The 20,941-nt window shown below is 51.0% G+C and overlaps 9 protein-coding genes across 9 annotated transcripts; 4 read left to right on the forward strand and 5 right to left on the reverse strand.

Annotated features, from left to right (window-relative positions):
* Positions 1-256: 256 nt before the first annotated feature.
* Positions 257-2,044, forward strand: EDD37DRAFT_654004 (uncharacterized protein; the record flags this gene model as incomplete). Its single annotated transcript, XM_062818640.1, has 2 exons — positions 257-399; positions 454-2,044. The coding sequence occupies 2 exons, from the start codon at positions 257-259 to the stop codon at positions 2,042-2,044; spliced, it is 1,734 nt and encodes a 577-aa protein (XP_062666294.1).
* A 1,407-nt stretch (positions 2,045-3,451) lies between these two features.
* EDD37DRAFT_179185 (uncharacterized protein) lies at positions 3,452-6,126 on the reverse strand. Its single transcript, XM_062809943.1, has 2 exons — positions 5,456-6,126; positions 3,452-5,399 (listed from the first exon to the last, which is right to left on the reverse strand). Exons 1-2 carry the CDS (start codon positions 5,766-5,768, stop codon positions 3,769-3,771), a joined length of 1,944 nt encoding a protein of 647 aa, XP_062666295.1. The 5' UTR covers positions 5,769-6,126; the 3' UTR covers positions 3,452-3,768.
* A 552-nt stretch (positions 6,127-6,678) lies between these two features.
* Positions 6,679-7,128, reverse strand: EDD37DRAFT_641363 (ribosomal protein L37ae). The gene is made up of 2 exons (XM_062817301.1): positions 7,020-7,128; positions 6,679-6,958 (listed from the first exon to the last, which is right to left on the reverse strand). The coding sequence occupies exons 1-2, from the start codon at positions 7,036-7,038 to the stop codon at positions 6,759-6,761; spliced, it is 219 nt and encodes a 72-aa protein (XP_062666296.1). The 5' UTR covers positions 7,039-7,128; the 3' UTR covers positions 6,679-6,758.
* A 478-nt stretch (positions 7,129-7,606) lies between these two features.
* EDD37DRAFT_641365 (saccharopine dehydrogenase) lies at positions 7,607-9,448 on the forward strand. The gene has a single exon (XM_062817302.1). The coding sequence runs from the start codon at positions 7,855-7,857 to the stop codon at positions 9,157-9,159; it is 1,305 nt and encodes a 434-aa protein (XP_062666297.1). The 5' UTR covers positions 7,607-7,854; the 3' UTR covers positions 9,160-9,448.
* EDD37DRAFT_641367 (uncharacterized protein) lies at positions 9,449-11,212 on the reverse strand. The gene is made up of 2 exons (XM_062817303.1): positions 10,653-11,212; positions 9,449-10,603 (listed from the first exon to the last, which is right to left on the reverse strand). Exons 1-2 carry the CDS (start codon positions 11,102-11,104, stop codon positions 9,640-9,642), a joined length of 1,416 nt encoding a protein of 471 aa, XP_062666298.1. The 5' UTR covers positions 11,105-11,212; the 3' UTR covers positions 9,449-9,639.
* On the reverse strand, positions 11,204-13,722 carry EDD37DRAFT_179081 (poly(A)-specific ribonuclease). The gene is made up of 2 exons (XM_062809941.1): positions 12,915-13,722; positions 11,204-12,864 (listed from the first exon to the last, which is right to left on the reverse strand). Exons 1-2 carry the CDS (start codon positions 13,354-13,356, stop codon positions 11,384-11,386), a joined length of 1,923 nt encoding a protein of 640 aa, XP_062666299.1. The 5' UTR covers positions 13,357-13,722; the 3' UTR covers positions 11,204-11,383.
* Position 13,723: 1 nt separating this feature from the next.
* On the forward strand, positions 13,724-16,050 carry EDD37DRAFT_179311 (signal recognition particle, subunit SRP72). Its single transcript, XM_062809944.1, has one exon. It carries the CDS (start codon positions 13,930-13,932, stop codon positions 15,865-15,867), a length of 1,938 nt encoding a protein of 645 aa, XP_062666300.1. The 5' UTR covers positions 13,724-13,929; the 3' UTR covers positions 15,868-16,050.
* Positions 16,051-17,741: 1,691 nt separating this feature from the next.
* On the forward strand, positions 17,742-18,913 carry EDD37DRAFT_674620 (uncharacterized protein; the record flags this gene model as incomplete). The annotated part of the gene is made up of 2 exons (XM_062819511.1): positions 17,742-18,217; positions 18,243-18,913. 2 exons carry the CDS (start codon positions 17,742-17,744, stop codon positions 18,508-18,510), a joined length of 744 nt encoding a protein of 247 aa, XP_062666301.1. The 3' UTR covers positions 18,511-18,913.
* On the reverse strand, positions 18,834-20,929 carry EDD37DRAFT_179075 (uncharacterized protein). Its single transcript, XM_062809940.1, has 2 exons — positions 19,701-20,929; positions 18,834-19,644 (listed from the first exon to the last, which is right to left on the reverse strand). The coding sequence occupies exons 1-2, from the start codon at positions 20,730-20,732 to the stop codon at positions 18,922-18,924; spliced, it is 1,755 nt and encodes a 584-aa protein (XP_062666302.1). The 5' UTR covers positions 20,733-20,929; the 3' UTR covers positions 18,834-18,921.
* Positions 20,930-20,941: the final 12 nt, after the last annotated feature.

Below are 20,941 nucleotides of genomic sequence, written 5' to 3' on the forward strand. Positions count from 1 at the left end.
TAGGCACCCCTTGGGTATAGGTGGACCATTCCTAGGTGGCCAGAAAGCTTCCCAGCCTGTAATCTTTTGCCCCGGGATGGGCTGACTTCCCGTCTCGCCGCATTGCTTCCGGGCGCACTAAGCTTATTCTGATCGGCCGCGTGCACACGCCCGTGACACCGAATTCATATCTCTCGCTGAATCAAATTACCGCTGATTACAGGGATGCTTCGGCCTTGTCGTCCCTATATATCCAGTTAGGTCGGGCTCAATCATCATGGAGAGCCTCCTCTGCGAGGCTTTGCCACTCGATGCGACACCCTTGTCGGGTCAGCGTTGCCATAAGTGGCCCGATTACGCTGAGGGATGTGGTTCTGGCAGAACTCCCAAGTTGATAGGAAAGTGGCACCGCAAAGGTCAGTTTGTGGCACAGGTTTTATGGCTGCACGTATAAATTTCTGACACATTGCGCAGTACCTTAACAAGCATACCTGGGTCAAACCATGAGGCTTCCTCTGATCACAACATACAAGATGGCTCAAACACGCAAGCGAGCAAAGATCCGATCTGTCTGCCTTTGCCGGCGAAGGAGGATGATCATCCCATCTCTAGTGCCAATCAGAAGGAGGACCAGATGGACATACCAGGCGATTGCATCAGGGAGCCAAAATATGCAGAAGAGCAAGGTTCAACAGAGCAAAAAGGGGCTTCAGAACCTCATGCCGACTCATTCCGCTCTTCTCCAGGATCTGACTACATGAGTCAACGACACAGGATAGGTGAACCTTCCGACATCTCCAGAGAAGCCAACCCGGGGCATGCAAACTCACAGATTTTCAATGACAGTCTCAGTCCGATACAAAAGACGTGGGGCGAGCTTAGCAATCTTGTGGACTCATACACGGGCGATATCATCACGACCGGCGACCTTCGGCGGAGTGTGTCCGACTCGAGAAGAGGTGCTCTCGATCAACTCGACGCATTGCTGTCTTCGAATCAGAACCAACTGTCACAAAAGCTCCGAAATGCCCTTTCCGACCTACAAGAAGCCGAGGAGAAGCTGATGGGTGAGGACGAAAAGCTCATTGAACAGGGAGATCAAGTCCTCAGAAAAGGTTCCAGAATCTTCGGGCCTGCCGCGCCATCTTCCCTCAGACTCCTTGAAGAGCAGGGCATTGTTCTTCGATCCCAGACTACCGAAGCAGAGACTTCTCTTATCTCAGCAGATGATATACGACTCGACAGAACTTCCGAAGCGCAGTTGTATCTCTCAAAAAAGGCTGATGTCGATCTGCTCCGGGAAAGCTTGATGGAGCTGGACGAAGATGGTATCTCAGCGACGGCCGACCCTTTCAGCACACGGGAAGAGTCTGAACTCCATAGATATATGGATTCAAGGACGATTGATCTCAGAAACCAGTTGGGACAGGCCGAAGAGGACCTGGAACGCCTTCGCAGCAAGTTGCCAGACCGCAAGGTCAACATATCTGAGGAGCAATTGATAGAATCTGAAGAGGACGGAGTAGGCCTCCTCGAAGGACTCAACCCACGGACAGAAGGCATACACGAAGTTGCTACAAATTCTGAAGAAACTTCGCTCACAACACCCGACGATCGCCATGACAGTCTTCAACAGATACTTGATCTTGCGACCGAGGACGATCCGATCAGATCTAGCACCTTGGTCAATGCGTACCTCCTCTACCAATTCAGGCTCTTTCCCAAAGAGCCAAAGAGCTACGTTGAGGCCGTGAGAGCTGCGGCTGCTGAGTTGAACCCGAATTTGCCGTCCGACCCGTTGATCCTATCTCTCGAACACTGGTTTGACGATGAAAAGAAACCCAAAACCAGATCCAGGTCCAAACCCAGCAAGTCCCGAAAGAAACCCCCTTTCAGCCATCACCAACAATCCATAGCGATGAACGCGGATCAGTCTACAGTGACGCGTAGGAAAAGCGAGCCCAGAGACATTCGCAAGCCGTCTCCTCTCCAACCGCGCGATACCAGGCATCGACCCAACATCTCTCCACGTGATGAGGCGAACTATGCCTCGTCTGTACGTTAGGTATTACTGATCTTTACAGTCTGCACCGATATCGAGCTCTGTATACATCTTTTGTCTCTTTTTCTGTCCCCTGTTTTCGTGCGTACGAGCATGGGCTCCTTCACAAAGGTCTTCGTGAAGGGAGAACTGACTTTCAACTGGATTTTGGCAGCAGACATGTATGCTTCGCAGGGTTTCAATCTTGCTAAGTCTATCCCAACGATTTCAATCTCTCTGAAGTATTCAAGTGTGTTCCCTGTACATATTCATGCCGAGATCATTTGTCATCCTCTGCAAACATCTAGAATTTGAAATCTGGTGCGGATTATGCATACTGCCTTGGGGTGGTGCAGCATGGTCCTGCATCAAGCCTGCGAAGGTTCTGCGTACGAGAGAGTCTCTCACTGGCCTGCAGGTTGCGAGCACTTGCAAAATTCGAACGAATAGCATGGTGTCGTACAAGTGACGGCATTTGAAGCATGCACGGTCTGTTTCACCTTGTTTGCCACAGTTTATACAGCCTGATAGGTTGTTTGAAACTCAGCCAATCAACTAACGATCCGCGGAGCAACAAGGGGCGAGCAGGATGTTGGTTCGGTTCGGCCCAAGAAGAGACATCAACCTCAGACAATGACCTTGATATGCCCGGCTCGCGGCGGCCATGACAACTGTGTTGAGCTTCCCGGGCCAGGGCCGGGCTCGAAGGAGGTCGGGGTATGATTGGGTTTCGCGAATTATGAAGGGCTGGAATGAGGAAGCTCTAGTTCAGAAGTCACGGAAGATCTCGACTTGACTTGGAAGTGAGGCTGGAAACAGCACACGACTCCACCATCGAAGCACCCCAAAGGCCCGTGTGCAAGAGTCGTCGGGAGGAACTGCTCAGAAGCCCTTATTCGTCTGATCCTTCTTCAACTCATTCTGCACCTCCCAGAACCTTCCTTTTCTACGTCCGCCGTCCTTCCGTGGATATGTAAGTCAAGGTCGAGCCGAAATGATTCCGAATCAAGATTTTCCTTATACCTGTGTCTATGGTGGCGCTCATGCGCTCGCTGATGAAGTCGCCTTGCCCCAGTGGCACACAGTCTGGTGGCAGAAGCAAGAGACGTCATCATTCATGCTGGACAATGTCCCCGAAAACTACACATAGCGACAGCACTGTGAGTACTGAACTCCTTACCTTTTCGATGCGACAATACTGCTAGACAAAGTAATGTCAATCTCAGGCTTGCTGAGCAGATGCTTGAGCAATTCACCGAATCTTTGTTAAAAATGACTGGGACTGAATGCATGTAAACCAAAAGTAATGGATGAGAGATGAAGCTCGATAGGGATGATTCATTATTCTCAGCACTCTGAGGCAAGATGTGCCTGACCACATAATGACATGAGAAGAGGCATATTCAACTTCACTGATAATTGTACACATTTAATCCGTGGTTATCGCATCCAAGCCTGCGTGATCGCAGAAACCTTCCGATGCCCTCCACATGCGTAGTTGTACACCGCTTCAAGTCTGGATCCCTTCACTTGCTAACACGAACCCATGCTATGCCAGGACAGGAATCTCCTTCGCCATCGCTCATCCTTGGGGGAATAATGCTCACACTAGCGAGCTGACCCTGGCCTCCCATCCATCATACTGGCTTTCCAAACGCCCATGCAACCCGTGTCGTAACATCGTTATATCATCATAAAGGGCGACAAAACTCGCTTCGCTCAAGAACATTGCAACATGCTGGCTCGGTTCATGCATCAGCTTTCATTGCAACAATAGCCTTCTGCACCTCGTCGCCGGCAACTTTTTCCCACTTGGCCTTGTTGTTCGTATCTAGCTCCTCGAAGTCACCAATTTTATCGTACAACATTCGAGAAATGTCACGATTAATGGTTGTATACTCGTCTTTTGAGATGGTCTGGTCGTGGTAATGTGGCTTCAGCGCACTTGCGACAAGCTTCTGCACATCTTCCTTTGCAGACAAAGACAAGACGGTTCGGGTCGGAGATGCTTCTGTTGATCGTGGTTGAGGCACGGGTCCGGATGCGTGATCTAATATTCGTGGAGCTCGACTCCTTGGCTTGGGCTGCGCCAGAGTCGGTGAAGAGGAAGAATTGGCTTTCGGTGCGAGCGTCCTGGTTTCAGAGGTTTCAGATGTACTAGGGGCGATGTGATCCGGCGAATTAGTTCGTAATGGAGAATATTCGGTGGATGGAAAGACAGGCTGGATACTGGACGTCAATCCAGCCGGTGAGCTAGGTCTCAAAGATGTGGCAGGAGGTGGCGTTGCAGACATTGGTCGAGGTGACGAGTGATTTGATGGTAGCGGAGACGCAGCTGGCGACGAAGGCCGCGGTGAGGCTTGTTCGGCTGGCGGCGATGCTCCAGGACGAGGTGAGGGGCGGTGGAGATGAACAGTGTGCGAGCTTGCTCCAGACTCTTCTACTTCTTGAAGCAAAGACTGAAGAAAAGTAGGAGCACCAGACTCCAGTTGTAGCGGTCGCCTAGGTGTTGGACTAGCCAGACGCGAAGACTGACGCGATCGAACATTGCGAGCACTGGAAGTGCCTCGCTCGGAGACGCTTCGAGTAGAGGCACTCGGTCGCCTTCTCTTGATCACTGGGGTGGCTTCTGATTCGGGCTCTTTCGGCGATGCTGTGCGGGACTTCCTCTTCCTCTTTCTGCTTGAGCTGGAGTCGTTTGGGGAGGCTCGAGCCTGTTCAAAAGCGTGCCATGCCATAAGCTCGTCAGCGTTCTCGACTGGGGCGCGTGGTGATGCTCTTAGTCGTCGACTTCCTGGCGTTGACTCTCCTCCAGGGCTGCTCGGTACAGCTGGCTCGGTTTCCCTAAAACGATTTCCGGCTCCATGAAGCTCAGCAACCTGCATCCGGCGTCTCCAAGCGTCATGGGCCTGCCGGTTTGTCTGAGTATGCTGACGATGTCGTCTCAGATACGTGGCTGATGAGTCGTCTTCTTCGTATGGAAAATCGAGGTCCATGTTGATCCGTGACCAAACAGTCTGCCAGACTTGATTCCAGCTGGACTCGTGACCACGCTGTCTGCGCTGTTGGCCCCGAGTCCGTCTGCGTGTGATGCGACCTGATCGAGAACGATGCTGTTGGCGTGGGTCGACGTCTCGTTGTGCCCGACAATTGTCGCAAAACCAATGTCCATAAGGCACCTCTTGTAGATCGACGCAATATGTATGCCAGAGCTTTTGACATCCATCACAGTACATAAGCACGTCCTCGTTATCGTCTTCACCACATGCTTGACAGGGCTGCTCCTCATCTTCCTCCTCAGGAATTTCGAAGAACATGGAAGGATCTAACTCGGCAACTTGGGTGCGTTCTTCGACAGAATATGAGGATATAACGTCGCCTGAGGGTAGTCAGCAAGTTGTTCGAGTAGGTAGGCCTACAAGCGCAAAAACTCACCATTTATAGTATACATGAGATCGACCAAGTGGAAGCTGGCGCGGCAAATTGGACAACTGTTGGCCCTTTCGACCCATGGCGTAAGGCATTCATTGTGAAGATAGTGACCGCAAGGCCGAAGATGAGCAATGAGCTCGTGATCAGCGTCTACGTCGACATGGGTGGCGTTGTTGATATTCTCGGTTCCGGCCGCCTTGGGGCCAGCGGCAGCAGCGTTCAGTAGTGGAGACTTGGCAAGGGTCGTGGGAAGTGCTGCACCATCACCATTACCGTTGCTCAAGTCTCCTAGACAGACGATACAAGTGTCTGACATCCGTAGATGTTGTCGTGCAGGGTTGAAGTCGATGCAGTCAGTAGAAAAGTCATGAGGGCTGGAATGCTTGTTGGCTTGCGTCGTGGTGTGAAAGAGAGGGAAGAGGGTCGCAGGCTCGGAGATCCAGTTTAATGGATACGCTCGATAGGGCAGCTTGAGCGACAGCCTGTAAATTCACGTGATCTGGCCTGTCATATGGCCTGCAGGCTGCGAGGCGTGTCTGCTTGCCTAGAATCTTGCTAGTAATTGAGGCTAATAAAGATGGCATGAGGAGGGAATGCAACCAAACCTTTTCTGCCTGCTTATCTCAGCTGGCCGCGATTGGCTAACCCTTATAAAGCAGGTAATTTTGTGTTTCAAATAGTCAATGCCGGGTGTGGCTGGCGTCGGACAGACCTTCAAGATGTCCGGATTGCAAGATGGAGGCCAGGTATCGGTCCAAGTATGTCCAGCCCAACGCTGCTGCTAAACAGCACTTCAGTAACCAATGGTGTTGCATCTGGATTGAACTATGTGCTGTATTGAAGTGCGACGATGTTTCAGAGTCAACGTCAACGGAAATGGGGAATACAGGCTCGACAAGATTGACGGACAATCGATATCGCATGCTGATGCGGTGGAATCATGAGGCATGTGGAAGAAATCGAACGTTAGGAAATGGTGAAAGGTTTTTCTCATTCGATCCATCGATCGCGGTCTATCGATCCTCCGTTCTGGTCAGAAGACAGTGACGGCATTCGACAAGAGGAAGCTGATTGTCCTGCTCTGTTCGACCGAATCGGTGAGGACCTGTTTGTCGTGCATTTTTCGCAGCCACTCATGAATGCTCCTCCTTGAATAGAACAACTCCATGCCCATGCAATCATAGCTTACACCTCCGCAATTTCTCTCAGTCGTCGAATTGTTGATCTCGTGGCGGCAGCAGCGGGAGTTCTGTTGCACTCGGTTAGGATTTTGGGGGATGATTTCCTTGTATATCCTGCTCTTGACTTACGAAACAGTCCATGCGCCTCCAGCAATCGTCTTCTTGCAACCCTTGCATTGCCAAATTCCGACGGAGTGTCTCTTGACAGTGTTCTTGCCGCAGAAGGTGCAGATGTATCGGGCGTGCTGGCTGATTTCCATCTTCTTGACTTGCTTTCGGAGGGAGGCACCATAACGGGTACCGTATTTACCGGTCACACCGACCTCTGCTCAATTGTTAGCATCACTGACGACTCCCGGAATGCGCACTTCGGAGAGTGGACTGACTCTTTGTGCGCTTCGTCATTTTGGCGGATGTAGACGAAGGGAGTTGTGAGGATTGAGGATGATAGTCGTTGACAACAGATTGACCAACGTCGGCCGCAGTTTGAGGAAATCTCGAAAAAGTGCGGGCAGGAGCGACTTGGACTCTTGGCAAATTTTGCAGAAGCCTGGTCACGTGAAAAGTCCATTCTGTGCCATTGAAAATGCCGCTTAGTCATACCTCAATCTCGATATCCATTGTCCATTGGGTGCCAATCCTTGCCGCCAAAGGGGTCGGAGACACTCCGTACACATCACATCTCAGATGAGAACCCAGCACCGTGGACATGGTCAAGCCACATATCATGCCACGAGAATGAAACATGTTCGACAACGTCTACAAACTTTACTAAGGCCTCCGATGACCATGGTTGTGTGCTTGGGCGCCGGACCCCTGAGATTTGTTTAAAGCTTTAAGCACTCCGGACAGGATGCCAAAAATAATCACAATAATTCCCCGTCCGAGGCTGATGAGAGGCGCACGATTGGGGGAAAAGGCGAGCCTCCGCGTGCAACTGATTTAGCGGCGGCGTACCACTTTAGTCTTCGGCTGGCCGTCCAATTGAGCGAATTGGTTAAAGGATGCCAAATCTGAGCGCTGGGAGGCTTGGGGGCCTGTCTTTTTTGTACCTGTCCATCGCGTGGCCTCACTCGATCGGCAAAAACAACACCTTTTCCTTCTTCGTGTCATCAAGCAGACTCAATCATCCACGTATACGTCTTCGATTCATTCTTTTCTTTAGCTTCTCATTCATACTCGTGTGCCTTGTAATTCAGCCTTCACATTCATTCGGGCGATATGGCCAACACGCGCCAATATGACATTGTCCTTCTGGGCGCGACGGGATACACTGGCAAGCTGACCGCCGAGTATATCACGTCCAGTCTTCCAACCAACATCAAATGGGCTGTTGCTGGACGCAATCAGTCCAAGCTACAATCTCTGGTCGATGAGATGAAGTCGCAAAACTCGACGCGGTCAACTCCTGATATCATTACTGTTGCCAGCCTGTCCACCCCTGAAGTCAGCACGCTCGCCAAGAAGACTAAAGTGCTCCTCAACACTGTAGGCCCCTACCACCAGTACTCAACTCCAGTAGTGGAAGCATGTGCCCAAACAGGCACCCACTATATCGATGTCACTGGTGAGACACCATGGATCAGAGATATCATCGTCAAGTACGAAGCGACTGCAAAAAAGACCGGCGCCATCATCATCCCTGCTAACGGCGTTGAGTCCGCTCCCTCAGACCTAATAGCCTACATCGCCACACGCCTTATTCGCAAGGTCTGGGATTGCGGCGTCATGGACGTTGTGGCTTCAGTACACGAATTGAAGAGTTCTGGTCCCAGTGGCGGCACGCTGGCAACTGGCCTGGGCCTGATGGACCATTACTCAGCCGGCGCCATGAAGGAGTGCCTCCAAAATCCATTCATCTTGTCGCCGACACAACTCAAGCCTTACACAAAAGACACCATTTACCCACGCAACCCGGAGCCAAACACGTATATTCGGACGCCGTGGCAGAAATGGACCGGTGTCTGGTCATATCCACGATTGGGTCATCTAACCACCTCGATCACGGCTAAACCAAATATGGCCATTGTCCACCGCTCCGCTGGCATGACTCCCTACTTCTACGGTTTCAACTTCAGCTATGAGGAGTACATGGCAGTCGGCAGTCCTTTGGTTGGCGTGCTGATCCACATTGCACTGGCGCTTCTCACTCTCTTCCTCGCTTTCCCGCCAACACGCGTCATCATGAAGCTGCTCACCACGTACAAGCCCGGCTCTGGTCCCAGCAAGGAGTCGACGAAGGGCGACGTCTTCGAGTTGCGTGCGATTGCCGTCGCCGAGCAACTGGCCAAACAACCACGAAAGGCCTTGGCTACATTCCGTTTCGAAGGCGGTGTCTACGAACTCACGGCAATACTTTTAGCTGAAGCTGCCGTGGCACTCTTGACAAAAGAAGAGGAAATCAAGAAGAGTCATGGTGCCGGGTTCCTGACACCGTCCTGCTTGGGCAACGAGTATCTGGAGAGACTGGAAAAGGCAAATGTGAAGATTGGCGTCCGACAGATTGGTGATGTTGGAAGCAAGTAGAGGAAGAAACAGCATTCGGGCCAAAAAGCCCAGAATGCTCTCTTTGTAGGTCAAGGACGGTGCGAGTGGCGTCGAAACCTGGTCATAGCCGGGCTGTGCTGCACATTGCGATGGAGCAAAGACTGTAGGCGCGACGAAAAGACTTTGCGAGAGAGGTATAGCGATTGTGATACTCGACGAGACTGATGAGCTCTTTGGGACACTTCTTTCAGCACGCATGCAAGGCGGTGGTTTGTGTATTGTAGAATTGGAGCACGGAAAATATGCGAATATGTCTTGCCTGATCTTTGGTTCGTACTTGACTGAAAATGTGCCATGTAACCAACTCTGCTCATTTGATAAATCCACAAAGCGACATGACTCCTGCTGCTCTGGGTCGCTATATGCACTGGAAACAAACTGCACGCTCGTGTCGTGCGTAGATAAAACAAATGTACGGTGGTGTACAACTGGAAGTCATAGGTTCTTGTGCACCTGCTACTAGATGTAGCTGACCTTTGTGCCCATGCCTACTGTGCCCCTGACCTTGGCCCAGCTCGTATTCAGCAGCTTCCTTGCTCTGTCTCTTACTTGCTTCTGGCTGAAAGCCATCACGAAGGCCAATATGAAGAGTAAAGATCTCAGCAGGCTGGTGGGATTCTTCGAGAGTGTGCCGGCGAGATTGTGAGCGAGGTTTGAGAGAGCGAGAAACAATTGCCGCGCTTGGGCAAACATGCTGTTTTGGTTCGATGCTTTAGACTTACGGGTAGGTCGTCGAGGTGTGTGTGCCGGAGGGGACATAGGAATTCGTCCTGCAGAGGAAGAGGCGGGCGGAGAGCGTGGAGACGCATTCGATGGTACTGGTTGAGGGGGAACATTGGCCATAGGAACATCTTTGGACGCCTGCGCTGTAGAAGAATTGGCGTCCTTTTTGGAGGTTAGATGTGAGCCGTTGGGATGATCCATTTCGATCCCATAGTCCACTTCACTACTCGTTCTTTGGTGCTTGCTCGTGTTGGTTCGGGACAAAGGAGGCTTGGGTAGCGAGTGATGACCTTCATCAGATACAACGGTTTGTGGAGTGTGCATCTCTTCCTCTGTATCCTCAAAGACATCATGTTCTGCTGGCTCGACATCATCTTGTTCGTTTACCTCTTGTAGTTCTTGTAGGGTTTGTAGAAAAGCTTCACGGCGCTCCTCGTCCAGAATGTCGCTATTCGAGATAAAACTCCTCGCATAGTCCCATTCATCATTCCGTGGCAGAACGTGTAGGGTAAAGAGTTCAAGGATTTTGATGCGAGAGGCTAGGTCTTTCGGCGTGTTCGTGCCATTGTGTCGGCCGTTGCTGAGGGCGTTGTTGAGATGCGTTGAGAAATCGATGTCATAATGCGAGGACGAGAGGTAGGTTTCCAGACGAGACTGGTTCAGTTTCTGGTTGTGGGCCTGCCCAAGGAGCAGAGTTGACCTATAAGAGTCAGCAAGACATCGAATGCGTGCAAGAAGGAGGACTGTACAGATTGTAGACAACTTCGGCGTCGACCGAAGCTTCTCGGCCTTGATACCCATCCCTCACCACCTCTTCCCAAACCTGACCCTCCCGAACACTTCGAACAATCTCATCATATATTCTCTGACCGAACAACCTTCCTCCTTCTTCATAACCAAGATCGACAATCGAGTTTAAGAGCGTGACGTATAAGCTCCAAATCTTGACCCGTTGACTTGTAGTTGCGGTCGCAATCGGCGCTTGTGCAGGACTGTCATCTGGTCTCGTCTTACTGGGCGGGGTGACTATAGGCTGAAGAGCTTCGTAGGATTCCAGCAGTCTCCGAGTGAGAAACAGCTGTGAGGCATGCTTATATATCTTGGGGATTTCCGATGACGTTCGCTTGCCGGAATGGTTCAGAGTGGCTTGAGACGACAAGAGGATCTGCGAGCTCGATTGAGAGTCCGAGTCCACTGACATGATGTGATGTTTGGAGCAACCAAAGAGACTGCGAAGTCAAGACCCGGAAAGAAATGAGAACTGGGCGCGAAGACGCCGATGAACATGGAACTAGAAGTGTAGGTTTAGAGAAAGTCCGGGGTTGGTTCTGAATTATGTCACGTCGCCTGAACCTCGGCAACTTGAATTAGAAGTCCAACCCAGCCTCGTCAGCAGTTCTCTGATTGCCGTTCGGCCTCTGTCACGATTGCATCTTAGCCTGCTGTGTTGTACGGCACTGGTTGACCTTAATGGCCTCACTCAAGCCTTGGCCGACTGCGAGATATCCAAAACACCCTCTTCGCAAGCATTTGCTTGCAGCTTGTTACTAACAAGCTTCCAAAAATCAGCATCCTCCTCCCACCTCGGCAATAGTTCGCCTTTCTTCACCATCTCCGCGATTCTCCTTTGGTTCTCTGCCTCCTCCTCGTCAGCGTCGGGCTCTTCAGACACCTCCGAGGGGCCATCCTCAAGCATATTGAATATGTTTGACTTTTGAGACACAGTCTTCACTTTCTTTCGTTCACCACTTAGTCCCTGGGCTTGCTGCCCTTCTCTTTTGGAAGACGTCACGACTGTCGACTCAGTTGGGTCTGCGGCTGTGGCAGACCCTGCTAGCTGTTGAGTGCTGTTATCAGAGCCTGTCAAAATCGACTTCGCTGCATACAATGGAGCCGTGAGGACCTCAACCACGCTCGTTTTCAAGTGTCGCTGCCCACCACCTGATTGAGCTGGGCTCTTTTCTTCAACCACGGCTGTGTCAGATCTCTCCGTCAAAGTCTTGATCTCCTTTCCCTCTCTTTTGAGCTTTCCGATGAGTTTCAGACCGATCTTTCCAGTCACGAAACTATCAAAGCCAGCCTCGTGATAGTTTGCGGCATGGAGGTAATGGTCAAAGCCCTGTGGTAGGTGTATTCGAGGTACTTCCACCGAGCTGAGATCACTCTCCACTGATTGAAGTGATGTGTCGGCCCAGCGCTTACTCCCAATCCTTGCAACGTATTTGGTGTCGAGGATGAAGGGAAATAGTTCATGCAGACCGGCCTTAAAGTCATCCACCCGCTCTGGTAGGTCGCCAATGAAACAGCGATAGAGGTTGATCACATCGGTCAAACAGTTATGCCCCACAAAGATCCGCGGGCGACTCTTCAATTGCGTCTGAAGGGAATCCAGATAACCTTGAATATCTGCAGGAGCCTTTTCCTCGGGAAAAGCAGCTTTCACATAAAAGTGTGGCAGCTTGGACAGGTCACCACCCATGATGGCTTCAAGCAACCAGCGAAAGCCGACGGCATGCGCAACTTCGCGCTCCCGCATGTCTTCTCGAACCTCCTTTTCGTTGGCCTGTTGCTCTGCCGTAGGGTTAGTTATCTGCACGAAATGGCCCATGCGTTGCGTTTTGAGCTTTGGATATTCATTTCTGACGGTCTGGTGTGTCAAGCGGACCTGATACCGATTCAGCAACGACGGGATGGGGTCTTTTGCGTCTTCTGCCGGGATATTGAGATAGTCTTCCTGTTCGTCTTTTGGCAGTGATTGCCAATCGTTGACTCGTTGCTTGATATGTTCTACTAGCACCGAGTCATCGTCTTTGAGTGTCATGTCGGGAATCTTTGATCGGGCACGGTCATCTTCGATAAGCTTCTTCCGTACCTCGTCCTCTTCCTGTCTGGACAAATAGTGGACTCCTTGTGTTAATGGGCGCTCAACGTTGAAGCCATTTCGCATAAGAAAAGAGATGGCTCCCACAAGTTAGCATGCGAGCAGTCTCTGCCAGATCTTGGGACTATACCTCCACTATTATATGACCATACCCGCCGGAAGACTTGCTCCTTGGTTGCTGGTAACGGGCTAAGGTTGAAGTTGTATGGCCGAGCCACATAACGACCTTTCTCAACGTCCTCCGTAACAACAGTTAGACCGATCTGTAAGATTTGATATATCTGTGCAGCCGATCTCAAGTCCTGATAATACTCCTGTAAGGAAAGCTTGCCCGATCCTCCACCGGGTCGTCTTCCAGCTACACCAGAGAATTCAAGGTCAAAAGAAATGAACTGACTATCGGCAATATGTTGAATGATCTTGATCAGTTCTTGAGGAAAGGTAGCATTTGTGATATCCATGGCGCAAGGGAATGGTGACTGCTTTGGTGGACTGGGACGTGGTAAGAGACTCAGAGGAAACCCTAAGAGCCTGCTTGGAAGGGCAAACAGCCGTCTAAAGAACGTGGGCATCAAAGAGCAAACAGCAAGCAATGACCGTGTCGAACGGAGGCTTGAAGAGGACAGATAAAGAGTTGGTGTCTAATTAAGGAAATGAGAAGAAAAGGCCGCTGCTGGAAAGAATCGTTGACAGCAATTTGACTGACGACATGGATATTGTTATGTTTTGATTTAGAGACTCAAAGGCGTGTTGCAAGCAATTCTCTTAACGAGGTGGTCGAGTAGAGGTCTCCTCAGATAGTTCATATCAAGTCAATGCAATCATCTCGGATATCATAGTCGCGTGCTCAGGTACCAGTACCAGGGTTTGGAGATTCCGTCGACATCATTGTTGCTTCGCCAAGTCAGTGAGGTGATCATCGGAGAAAAGAGCAATTTGATTTGTGGGGGAAATCTATCGCAAATCACCGCCCCACGGTGTTCAACCTCTGGAACAATAACAGTAAAGTTAACCTGGTATCGATCCTCTCCTGGTTCTTGCACTGCGCCAGCAGAGTTCCTGAGAACGTTGTCAAGATACCGGAGTGCTTGGGGATGGTGCAGTAATATCACCCAGCTTTTGTCCCTACCTCATCCACTCGCGGCATGGCCGCCTCTACTGCGTCCTCACTCGCTTCGCTCTTGAAGAACTCGACACTCGAAGACCACGAACGAATCCTTGAAGCCTGCAACAAGACTCTGAAGGCGTCCAAGGCCGACGTCGAAGCAAAACATGTCAAAACTGTCGCTCTCCTCAAACTCGACCGATACGAAGAAGCCGTCAAATTCATTCAGAGTGCAGGCGACGATTTGCGCACAGCGGCGGCGTTAGAGTATGCTTATGCACTCTACAAGACAGGTCGCCTACAAGAAGCGGTGGAGACGTCGTCACAATTGAAGGAGAGGGGCGCCAGGCATGTCGAGGCCCAAGCGAGATACCGACTTGAAGATGCGTTGAAGACCTTGGAGATATACGAGCACTTGAGGAGCCTGGGAGGCGGGAATGAGGAGTTCGATCTCCGTGTCAATCGAAGCGCCATAGACGCACAGGCCCAATGGCTGGGAGTAGCAGAGTCACAATCAATACGAAAAACTGCAAGAGAGGATCTAGAGGCGTTTGAAACAGCATACAACGCTGGCTGCGGCAGCATCGCTCGGGGAGAATACGCGCAAGCGGAAATACTGCTCAAGCGAGCAAAGGAGATCTGCAAGCATTCCGACGAACTCACAGATCAACAAAGACGGGAGGAACTCTTACCCATCTCCGTTCAGCAATTGTTTGTCCTTTTATGTCTGGGGAAAAGCACAGAAGCAGAAGAGGTTGCTCGCGAGATCAAAGCCGAGGAAGCCTTGGATGCCTCGACTCGCAAGATTGCACAGAACAATTTGCTGCTTACTTCTTCCACCGACAACCCTTTCCTGGCATATAAAGCATTTCACACGACGCCTAAAATCCCTTCAGAAGACAGGCTCTTCTCTTACCAAGACATCCCTCTGAAATCCAACAAAACAACGCTCGATCTCCAAGCACACAAATTTGACGGTCTGAGTGCGCCGACTACGAAATCTGAAAGTCAGCACCGACCACTGTCCTTGGTACCAAATGACCTGCTCTCATCTTACTCGCAAGCAACAGCGCGCGCGAAGAATGAAACGAGCAAGGGAGCCATCAGAAGGATATTACCGATGCTGGAGAGAGCGCCCAACAGCATCGGCACCATTATCACTTTGGTTCAATTATACGTGCTTTGTGGCGACAGCACCTCGGCTATCGAGTTACTAGAATCCTTCATCAAGAGGCTGGAAGAGTCCGCCGTAGAAGACGAGCAGGACATCAGGTTCAATCCTGTTCTAGTGAGCGTCTTGATAGGCCTTTACAAACATCGAGGTCAAAGAGCGCATGTTAAGCAAGAACTTGCCAAGGCTGCTTCTCACTGGCGAACGCGTTCGAATCCACCTGCAAGCCTTTTGAGCGCTGCGGGTGTATCTGTGCTCGAGTCACAAAATGACGAGGACATCAAGACGGCATCCGAGATCTTCGCCAAGCTCAGGGAACAGCAACCCAATGATAAAGCCACAGCAGCTGGATATGTCGCTTCACACGTTGATGTCGAGGACAGCCAGGTTCACCTCGATACGAACAAATTGACTACGGTCGAAGACTTGATTCGTGACGTCGATGTAACGGCGATTGAGAATGCTGGTATCCCACAATCGTCAAATGCACTTGCGATAGCGCAACTGGGGACATCGAGGAAGAGAGGCGCTCCAAGTGGGGTGGAGTCGAAGCCGAAAAGAATCCGCAAGTCCAGATTACCAAAGGACTATGATGAGAACAAGAAGCCGGATCCAGAACGATGGCTGCCAATGAAGGACAGGAGCTATTATAGACCCCCGAAGGGCAAGAAGAAAGGCAAGCGAGGGGGAGAAACACAGGGTGGTGTTGTCAACGAAGATTTGAACGTCGATGCGAAGCCTGCTGCGACAACAGTGGCCACAGCTTCTGGAGGAAACAAGAAGAAAAAGGGCAAGGGGAAGAAATGAGGGAAATCCCAAATACCCTCTGGGTCGAGAAACGGGCAGAGCAGTGCGAAAGCGCAGATGTCCAATGCTCGATACTACTAGTAGAAACCCCTTTCACAAGACCTTCGTGTCCGGCAGCCCTATCATAGTCCTCTCGTCTGTTTGCGAACCCTTCATGATGCTAATTGCACAGGATCCAAATATAAATTGTCGAGTCATTGCACCTAGACAATCGCGATGGTATGGTGTGGTGGGCAAACATCGACAGTTGGCAGTGACAGCATGACGCGAGACTCTTGGTGCAGGTCCATTCATCGCATGAAAGCACGAGTCTAGGATGTTTCTTGCAAGGCACCATCCTAGTCAGTCTTGGTCTTTTATTCCTTCTAGCTCCCTGAGATCGTCGCTCGTTGCGGCGTTAGCCTTCGATGGCCGTCGGGGAGCCATATCCGAAACACGTCAACGCACGCGAGGGTTCGATGGACGGACGAGGGACTTCGTACAGAGAGAATCATTGGCTGGACGTGACACCTAGAAGTCCTGCAAGGGGTTCCAAGTACGAAAGGGCAGAGACGCGTGAGGAAACAGAAAGCAACAACAACAATAAGATAAAAATGAAGGTCGGAGAAAGACAAAAAGACAGACAGCGGGAAGGCTCGAGGGTCTTGCCGTCTATCAATTTTCTCCCCTCTTTTGCATACATCTTGACACAGTGACAGAACCTTGATCCATCGCGCAGAGCCCTCAATCTGTACCGTGTGTCTCATCTTCGCTTGCAGGATTCTTTTTTAGCTCGCCGTTGGCCGGTGTAACGATGACCTCCTCCCAGTCGCATTATACCCTTCGTGCGCCCGAGGCTGCTCCAACGTTACTCAAAGCGGTGCTTGGGTTAGGCTTTTCTGGCCTCATCACACGTACGGACAAGATGGATTGCTGACTGCGCTGCGCTCCGAAACAAGGATCAAGACTCTTCTTCTAGCAGGGTCATGAGCACAAACTATTTACTTCGGGCCCCTCGCTTCCATTGTGGTGTGCGGCGTGTTACCGAAACATCTGCTTGCTTCCCACTTTCCGACGCGTCCGTCCTTCCCAAGGCCCCGGTACCGTTGGTATTGGAATTGCTGTGATGAGCCATTTCATTGGCCGGCCTACCACCATTTTACTGCGCGTGGCAACATGTCGGCAGACAACTAGCGACCGACTAAACATCGGCGAGTGTCCTTTCTTCAGCTCGTGGCTACATTTTTACGATGCTTCCCCCTGAAGTACTCGTGCTGCTTTTCTCCCCTTAATGGATGGATGGTGCTGACCCATGCAGTCCACGGGCCTCGTGCGCTTCGGGCACATCCGTCCAACGCTATGGCTTCCTTTTCAACTACTCCTTCCACCTCTTGCAGCAATCATTGACATCCATGCGCCAGACGCTCTTGGGATGCAAGAAAGCTCGGATGCCACTGCCACTGCCACTACCGCTTGATCTTGTTTTTGCCTCGTTACATTTGGCTTTTGTCCTTAAAACATGACAGCGTCCTTTCAATCTATGCAATGCTCCTGTCACCTGTCAAGTGTCTTGTCTTGACCTGAACTCCGCTTCCCGGTCAACGTGATTGACTTGACAGCCCTTCATATCGATATCTACCCCGACATAGATATCAATCACGCTCGACTTTGCAAGATCGTCAGAAGCGTCAAGCTTTTTGCTAGGTTTTTCCTTCACAACACGTTTGATCCGGCGATCGTCGACGGACCTCCAAAGAACTCAGGTCGCCGTCCATCGATTTGCACTATCTTCAACCAACCTATCCAGCGGGCCTTGCTCCAGTTGCTGGTGATTTCCCATTATCGCACCCCCCATCGTGCCCTTCAGCCTGAAACTGGCAGGTCAGTGAGTGAAGATGGACGTTGGACTCTCGGGCTTTACAGCTGTCAATGTTGGATCTAATTATGAAGAACCCGAGGATCTGCACGAATACTTCTCTCTGCAAGCTCCACCGAACAGCAACATACAACGAAAGCCAGCAGCATTAGATGATACGACAGCACCAATGATGTTGAAACGCTTGAACCATTCCTTTCTGCTGGCTGAGGTCACTGTCTCGGCAGACTTCGCCATGGATCATGACCAAGCTGGACTAGTCATTTTCGCCGGCGCATTGCCGAGCCCATCTATAGCACAGTCGCCAGTCGCGCGAAGAAGATCACGAGTCGGGAGCGAGACACTCGCGACAGGGAAATGGGCCAAGGCAGGACTAGAGTTCGCCAGAGGAGAACTCCACGCAGCTTCGTCGGTCGCAATATCAACGTGTGGTGCCGACTGGTGTTCTTCAGCACGTATGCCCTCACCATTGACCACTTTCGACCCATTTTCATTGTACGTCGCAGTCGTTGCGGATCAGATTTGAACGAGTGGAGGAATCTCTGTGGATCTCGTACGAAATCCCGACCTACAACCAGTCACAATCAGACTATTATCAGGATGCAGAAGTCCTAGGCTCGCGATGGAAGCAGATGCGGGAGATCATGGGTTTCTTCGGTGGTGTCGAGCAAAAAGGTAATACTTGGGTGGGATGTTATGCCAGCCGACCCATGGACTTTCAACCGAGCAACAGTTGGGAAGAAGTGGATGAATTGATAGCCGAGTTTGAAGATCTGGACATCTTATGAAGTCCTTGATCAGGTTTAATACGTGGAACGGCGTTACGCGGGGAAAATGGCGGCCGTGGTCTTCTCGGAGCAGAGAAAGCAGGCTTTCGCTGGCGATACCTGGTAGTGGTGTAGACGCTGTTTAGGTGTTGAGCAGATACCACCGAGTCCCATGAGGAGTAAACCTGCATTGGAAGATTTGACGCTACATTCATATATTGACATCGTAAAGCATAAGTCTCATCGTTCGTTAGCATGTTCGATGCTTAGTATTGAGCGTCATCATAACAACGGTCGCATGGAACTGGCGCATTTGTTCAGACCACTTCATCCACGACATGGCACGAACATGTCCCCTTGACCATCTGACATTGGCGGCAGTGGACAAACCAGACAACTGAAAGCATACTCTGGGCCCCTCTGATGGCGCATCTACTGCGCGTCACGTATTTGCCGGCCACTGAAATCATATCGAGTGCGAACTAGGTTGATTTCAACGCCGCGCGCCTTGCCCCATGGAACAACGTCTCGCGAAACTTGGTAACAATCTTTCAGGGTGATCTTCTTCAATTTGTTGTTGTGGAGCAATTCTAGGGCATTGAGCAAGTCTGCAAGGAATGTGCCGTCGATCGAGGTTTCTTCGAGGCATAAGTCCTCGATAGAGCGCAGGCATTGCGGCAGCTGTTCGGCGTATCTGTTAACGACCGCTGAGCCTGCCAGGTGAAGTCGACGCACACCAGCAAGCCATCCAGACTCCATGAGTGTTGCGAATATTGATTCCGACTGTTGGTCAATAAGCATGGTAAGTTCTGATAGCTTTTCCAGATGGATACCGCGACCCTTGGAGAAAATAGAAATTGGAGGCGGCGCATGGCTTCTCCATATCGTAAGTCGCTCCAGATTAGGTAGAGTGGTGGGATTACTTTCTGTCAAGTGATCTTCAGAGAAGAAATAGCTCCCAGAGACGTCCAGGTCTTTCAGAGAGGGCGGGAGGTATAGCTTGGGAATCGCGCACTGAATTAGTCTGAGTGTTTCCAGGCCCACCATATACCGTAGGTCAAGGACGTGCTGTACTCCTGAGTGGGGTGGGTGCCTCCCGTGTACACCGGAAACAGATAAAGACCTCAGCCCTGGCAATCGCGCGAAAAACGTGGTCTTGGTACTCAATCAGCATATGAATATACCTGGCAAAAGTCTCAAGTGGTGCTTACTACGTCAAGATGCTCGCCCGGAGCGTCAAGATGAAGGTGCTGTAGAACCTGGCTTTGGAGACAAACATCTAGCGGTGGCTGAGACGTCCCAATGGAGAATGCTCGAACAACAGTAAAGTGTGCCGTTTCAAGGCCTGGACATTGCTTAAGGATCTCGCTGAGATCCTTCGGTTCCACAAACGTCGATGGACCGAATTTGAGGCTCTTTAGGTTGTATTTGGAAAGGGGCAAAGCAAGTGGCGGAATGAGCTTACTCTGGACTTCGAGTGTTGAGAGCGCCTGGAAGTTTTGCCACGCTTGAAGTCGGTTGGCAAGAATCGAGCGGGCAGCATCATTCAAACGCGTGGCATAAACTGCAATTGGAACTTTGAGTCGTCTGAGAGCGGCAAGAAGCATTTTCGGCGTGATATCTTTGCTTGCGTCCGGAAAAGCCAGGGTGTCGGTCAAGGGACGTAGACTGCGAAGTAGTCTGTTCCAGGCTCTGCAAACACGCAGGAGCCGGACATGCTGTTTGTACGAGATGAAGGAAAGGATGTGTTGAGCAGTCTCAAGCGGAAGAGCTTCCATCGGGTCGACGGGCTTGGAGCTCATTGTTGCGATTCGGATCTGTTCTTGCACGGCGTCCATCTCTTTCGTGATTGACTGGACATACTGGCTGGACCACTGTACATGCTTCAAGCCATGCCGATAGAAATTGACCGCCGCGGAAAAATGGCCTCTGGCCCGTTCAGTTTGGCCACAGCGAATATAGCCTCTTCCATCTGTGCGATCCTGGCGAATCATGGCTTTGGCATCTTTGATGGCAAGATCAACTTCGTTCATGCGAAGGTAGAGAGCAACACGCGTATCAAGTATCGTCACCCGGTCTCGACCAGACATACCATCACTTTCCTGCAGGGCTGCACTGGCAAGTTGAATGGCGACATCCCATTGCTTCGATTTAGCAGCCTTTTGGCAACCGGAAACCAGCTCTGCGGTTGATTTGGAGAATCGAGCCTTGATGGAAGGTGTTGGTTTCACTGACGACGCCATTCCGCCTGAAGCCACACTGGATGAGTATCATCCCAGGTAGAGAAGATCAAAGGTCAATGTACGTGAGTGTCTGCCCTAAAGACGCGTTAGTTCGCGCCGGTGAAAAATAGGCGTATTACATAAGGGCTTGGCATGTTTACAACTGCGCCTAATTGGGTAGGAACCGACTATGTGAGTCTGCGATCAGATCCCTATTGTTGACGCTGCGA

The sequence above is a fragment of the Exophiala viscosa genome, assembly GCF_022695815.1.
Source record: "Exophiala viscosa unplaced genomic scaffold EDD37scaffold_13, whole genome shotgun sequence".
In the NCBI taxonomy this organism is placed as follows: domain Eukaryota; kingdom Fungi; phylum Ascomycota; class Eurotiomycetes; order Chaetothyriales; family Herpotrichiellaceae; genus Exophiala; species Exophiala viscosa.